The 5,775-nt window shown below is 39.4% G+C and overlaps 1 protein-coding gene across 1 annotated transcript in view; it reads right to left on the bottom strand.

Moving 5' to 3' along the window:
* Window positions 1-5,775, bottom strand: part of SKOR2 (SKI family transcriptional corepressor 2) — a 35,471-nt gene that overhangs the window by 5,402 nt on the left and 24,294 nt on the right. Inside the window, exon 6 of the mRNA XM_003784716.1 lies at window positions 1,535-1,602. Coding sequence (XP_003784764.1) covers window positions 1,535-1,602 — 68 coding nt within the window. The remainder of the gene's footprint in view (window positions 1-1,534; window positions 1,603-5,775) is intronic.

The raw sequence follows: 5,775 nt of genomic DNA, 5'->3' as shown, positions 1-5,775 counted from the left end.
GAGCACTTTAGAACAAGGAAAACCACAGTAGGAGTATTAGGGTCAGAAGCAGCACTTTTAACTCAGCCCCCAGAATGGGGGAAACATCATGAAATATAAGGTTGCTTTAAAAATGACTCTCAGGGATATTCATTAATGGTGGCATGATTTCTCCGATGGAGAAAGGAAACATTAATAACCATCTTTCTTAGATAATGCTGACAGAGAACTAGATCCCTGACTCTAGAAGATCCAGGTGTGTCTGAGCACAGATATGTCCTCAAAGGGTGAAGGGTAACACGGCTTGGGTGCGAACATGTCAAGCAGCCCAAGGTGGAGTCATGATGCTGAGAATATCACCAAAGATTAGATGGTATATGTCTGTATCAAGGTGATTAAAAATATCTTGAAAACTTTGAACGGAAACAAGTTTCCCCATTGTACTCATGAAAATGAAGCAGATTGGGAAACTGCTTTAAAATCCCTAATGAGGCCAGGGGTGATGGCTCACGTCTGTAATCTTAGCACTCTGGGAGACCGAGGCAGGTGCATTGCTTGAGCTCAGGAGTTCCAGACCACTCTGAGCAGCAGTGAGACCCCATCTCTGCTAAAAATAGAAAAAATAGCCAGGTATCTATGATAGTAGGCACTTGTAGTCCTAGCTACTTGAGAGGCTGAAGCAAGAGGATCGCTTGAGCCCAAGAGTTTGAGGTTGCTGTGAGCTATGATGATGCCACAGCACTCTACTACTAGGCAACAGAGTGAGACTCTGTCTCGAAAATAATAATAATAAAATATAATATAATAAAATCCCTAGTGAATAATACTGAATGTATCTGTCTCCATGGGGCAAAAGGACAAGGAATTCAGAAAAACAAAGCCAAAACAGAATCACTACATTGATTTCCAGACATTTCCTTGCTTTGTCCATATAAACAGATCTAAGCCAGCTTAGAAATGATGAGTATAGAGTAACACACTTTAGTTGGAAATAATTTGTTTCCAAATTATTCCAAATTTTCCTTGCTTCTTCCATATAAACAGATCTGAGCCAGTTAGAAATGGTTAGTATAGAGCAACACACTTTAGTTGGAAATAATTTGTTTCTTCATCATCCTTCAGTGAATTAAACTAATTGTGTTGATACTAAGTTTGCTCGACAGAGGAGGGCCTGACTCAAGATCTCAGTAGTGAAAGGAGAGGACGATGGAAGACAACTGCCCTTCACTGAGCTCCTCGCACATCCCAGCACTGCGTTCAGAAGTTTGCACAATGGAAGAAAATGCAGGTACCTCCAGTTTGCCCACAGAGAAAATTTACACATCTGTTTATAAACACATGGTAGGTAGTTACATTTGGAGGAAACATACTGACACATCTGCTTATCCTGAGTCTAAGTAAATCTCTTGGTAATTAGCATCTAAACCAGCTGAGAGGTAAGCGGACCAAAGGAGTGCGAGACAAAAACATGAACAGTTTCATACACATTGGGTGGTTTAGGAAAAAAAAAAAAAAGACCAGGTTGTGTTTAATTTTAAATAGGAATGCATCTTACAATTTGTAACTGTTGTACCATTTCTTCACGGTAGGCTAGTTCCCTTTTCATCTGATCCTGAAAATTATCTGGTAGGAGAGAGGGATAGAGAAAGAAATTACTTGAAGTGCAAAATTTACTTTTAGTATATCTAGTAAACATATTTTGGGCAGTCCCATAGACAATCTTCCCCCTCTTTAAGTCTTTTATTGTTTTTAAGTAAATAATATAGTTGTTTGGAGAGATGTTTTCAATAGTAGATAATTTAATCAGAACAGACAGTAAATTCTGAGAGAGTAAGGTCTATGTCTTATATTTCACCGTATCTTATGCCCCATCTAGTCTAATCCCTCGTATATAATAATTAGGCAGAAACATCCAGGGCAATCAAGTTCTCTAACCTTTGCACACTTGTGCAAATCAAAGATGTTGAGAGCTTCCACTGTTTTCAGAAGTCCAGCATCAGTGAGGGGCAGACCTCAGAAAGAGCTGATCACAGGAAGTGCTGCCCCTCATGCATATAATGCTTCCGGGTAAGGAAGACATGGGCCCATGAAATATGCCAGCCTGTTTTTGCTGCCTCTCATCTTACTCCTAAGAGAGTGATAAACATTTTCTGGCCTGACTCTCCCAATCAGCAAACTCTTTCACCTTGGATCAGCCTTATTTTATGATCCTCCTTTGGCTTGGTGCCCACTGACCTCACCTCACTCTGAGAAGGGAGGAACTTTAAGATATACTGTTATGCAAAATATTTTTCTTAGTCTACATATTGATCATTTTTATTGCATTTAAGAAAAAAAAAGGTTTCCAAATGTATAGCATAATGTTGCATCTTCTTCGTGTGATCTTTATAAAAGTGTAGACTTGATTAACTTTGGGTTTTTCTGCCTTGAAAGTGAAATTAACATGATTTCATATTGAATTTGTGGTTGATAGGATAGCAGTTTGGGGAAACCAGAAATTTTATCATTATCTTTTCCTTTCCTGTTCCTTTTAGCCCTACAGTCAACTGGTGTGTAAATCCTGTGTGATCTCCCACTCATCAAACCACTCTCCAGTCCTCATATACATTGAATTTCCTGTTCCTGTGCCTTTGCTCCTCCTGTGTTTTTTTTTTTTTCCCAAAATATTACAGGGGTAGATATCTTTGGTTACATGCATTGCTTTGGTCTTTTCCTTATAGTGAACACCTCCCATTTCATTAATGTTCCAATTCAAATGTTACTTCCTCTAAAGAGTCCTCTCTTGTTCTTCTGCTCCTCCTGCTAGAATTAGTCACCCTTCTTTGTACTCCTCCAGTACCCTGTCCATATCTCTATTAATGCATCCAATAATACATACTATGATTTATTGTTATTCATCTTTTTTTCAGCTAAACAGTGAGTTCTTTGTGTGCAAGAAGTTAAGTTTTAGACATTTCTTACATTTTGAAGGCCCAGTATAGTTTCTGACACTCAGCAGGGGCTAGACAATGAATGAGGAGTGAAAACAGCCCAGAAGTATCCACCAGAAGGTCTGGATTCTGCTGTGGAAGGGATCTCCCCCACTCTCAGGCCTCAAGAAACAAGGTTGGGCAGTGATGTGCTTTTTAGGGTCCTTTCAGGGTCTAGCATTTTAAGATCCGATGACAAGGGAAACCAATTTGGTTGGGCTCCAAGTACCCATCTGTCTTCCCTGTGCTAGGGGTAGGGGGGTGGGTGAGTTCATTTTGTACTAGCAGTAATTATGGATGAGGCCCTGTATGAGGAGCTGGCACCTACCTCCCACATCAGGATGCTCTGGAAAGAGGTCAAAGCCCACAGGCTGGGCACAGGGCAACAGGGAAACCACCCTGCACAAACTGCCTGGATCCCACACCGTTGATCCTGTAACTTGGCCCGAATGCCTCCAAGAAGACTGGTATTCCCAAACATCAGAGCACCTCCCAGATAGGGCTCCCTCTGTGGAGGAACGAACTTTCCTCTGAGCCTTGACAAGTTCTTCTGTCCTTCTAGGGAGCCAAAGTACCTCTCATCATGGTATTAAAATAAGATGAACTAGAAATGAGGGCACTGGCTGACGCTCTTGCTGGAACACCTCCCTGGGATCCTAGAAGATTCTGATTTTGGAGGAGAAAATAGCTAAGGGCAACTCAGAGTAGAAGGATGAAAACTAGTCCTCACTTAATTCATACTCATTGCTCTATGATGCCACACTTAATATAATCCCCTCAGTCAAAATGAAAAAAACAAAAATGAAGCCATTAATGTATTTTAAAAAGTGAATTTTTTAAATAAGATTGGAGTAGGGAAGGGCATCAAAGGCAAAAAACAAAAAAAAAATTGATAGATTTGATTAGACAGAAACTGAAAGCTTTGGTATGATGATAAATTATGAACAAATTAAACTCTTCATGTACAAAACACCATAGCCAACATTCAGAAGTAATTGATATAAACCAAAGAATATTTATAACATGTGAAAAATTGATATCTTTGTATATAAAGAGTTCATAAAAATCAGTAAGAAAATGAGAACATCAAAATAAATATAGGGGGCCAGGCACTGTGGCTCATGCCTATAATCCTAGTACTCTGGGAGGCCGAGGTGGGTGGGTGGACTGCCTGGGCTCAGGCGTTTGAGATCAGAGAATTCGTGAGAATTCGTCTCTGAAAAAAAAAAATCTGAGCATTGTGGCGGGCACCTATTCTACCAGTTTCTTGGGAGGCTGAGGCAAGAGAATAGCTTTTGCCCAAGAGTTTGAGGTTGCTGTGAGCTGTGATGCTACAGCACTCTACTGAGGATGACAAAATGAGACTGTTTCAAAAAAAAAAATAGGAGAAAATATACATGGGCCCTCAGAAAACATACAAAAAGATGATAGATATATGAAAAGTGTTCACTATCAATAGCAATGAAAAAAATCAACATGAGGTACCATATTTTTCATTTAGGTTAGCAAAGATTAAAAGAAAAGATAACATATGCTATTCCAAGGATGGGAGTATAAATTAGTGCAACCATTCTGGAAAGTAACATGAAATTACATAGTAGGAACTTTTAGAAGTTGGTATCTTTTAACATGGCAATTCTGTTAGGAATTTATCCTAAGGAAACAGTAATGTGCAGAGATTTAGTTACAGGGGTGCCATTGTGTGAAACTTGGACAAACTTAATGCCTGACAGTATAGTCGTAAATTCCTGTGTAGTAGTGAAAAGAGTCATATTTTAACTAAGAGAAAAGGACAAAAATAAGTGTGTATAATATTTCATTTTGTTTTAAACGAAGGATTCAATATGCATTTAAAAGGCTGGAACCCCAAAATGTTAATATAGGTTATTTCTAGGTAGCACGTTTATGGGTGATTTTGTTTTCATCTCTTTTTGTTCCTATATATTTAAATTTTTCTATGACAAGCATGTGTATAACTTTTGAGATATAAAGGTTGTTAGTTGGCAGACAAACAAAAAGCTAACATTTTTGATGTATTCTAAAGGTTGATGAAGATATAACTTAATTGGAATCATTAAGCTAATTTTTTTTTCATGAGAATCACCTACAATTCAACTTTTTTTGGAAGACAATAGTATAAAAGAAAGTAGTGGTGAAATGCAACATGCCAGCCAGCACAGTGGCAAGGGTTGGGCACTGCAAACACAGCTCGAAAATCCAAAAGGTTTCCAGACAGTAATAAAAAGTATCCAATCTACTTTCCTGGGACACCGAATAAGAAGAAAACCCAAAGGATGCATCTGGCTCATCTGGGAAATCCTACCAAGAAAGTGGTAGGCTCTGGGGCTCATTTTGTCTACATTGTCTTAATTTTGTTACCACTGTCGTCAAACAACTATCAAGACTTTTGATCTGTATGGTATTTTGAAATTCTCCCCCTCTTTCTTCTTCCAGAGGATGCCACAAAAAGAAAAGGGAAGAAAGGAAGGGAGGGAGGGAAAGGAGGAAGGAAGGAAGGAAGGAAGGAAGGAAGGAAGGAAGGAAGGAAGGCAGGCAGGCAGGCAGGCAGGCAGGCAGGCTGGCAGCCAGCCAGCCACGGATCATCAAATAAGTACAGCAACAGCCACAAGTGAAGGTGGGAGACAACCATATTCAGGTAGATAAGAGGTAGTTTTTAAATAAGATGTAACCTTAATGGTAATTTGGAAGAGTAATTCTTTATAAGAATATAAAATGATGACATTTTAATGCTGGGGGTGGTGGCTCCTGCCTGTAATCCTAGCACTCTGGGAGACCAAGTGGGCAAATCGCTTGAGCTCAGGAGTTC

This window comes from Otolemur garnettii, unplaced genomic scaffold (assembly GCF_000181295.1).
Source record: "Otolemur garnettii isolate 467f Iridium unplaced genomic scaffold, OtoGar3 scaffold00012, whole genome shotgun sequence".
In the NCBI taxonomy this organism is placed as follows: Eukaryota; Metazoa; Chordata; class Mammalia; order Primates; family Galagidae; genus Otolemur; species Otolemur garnettii.
Note: the sequence above shows the minus strand (reverse complement) of the source record. Positions and strands in the feature narration are given on the sequence as shown.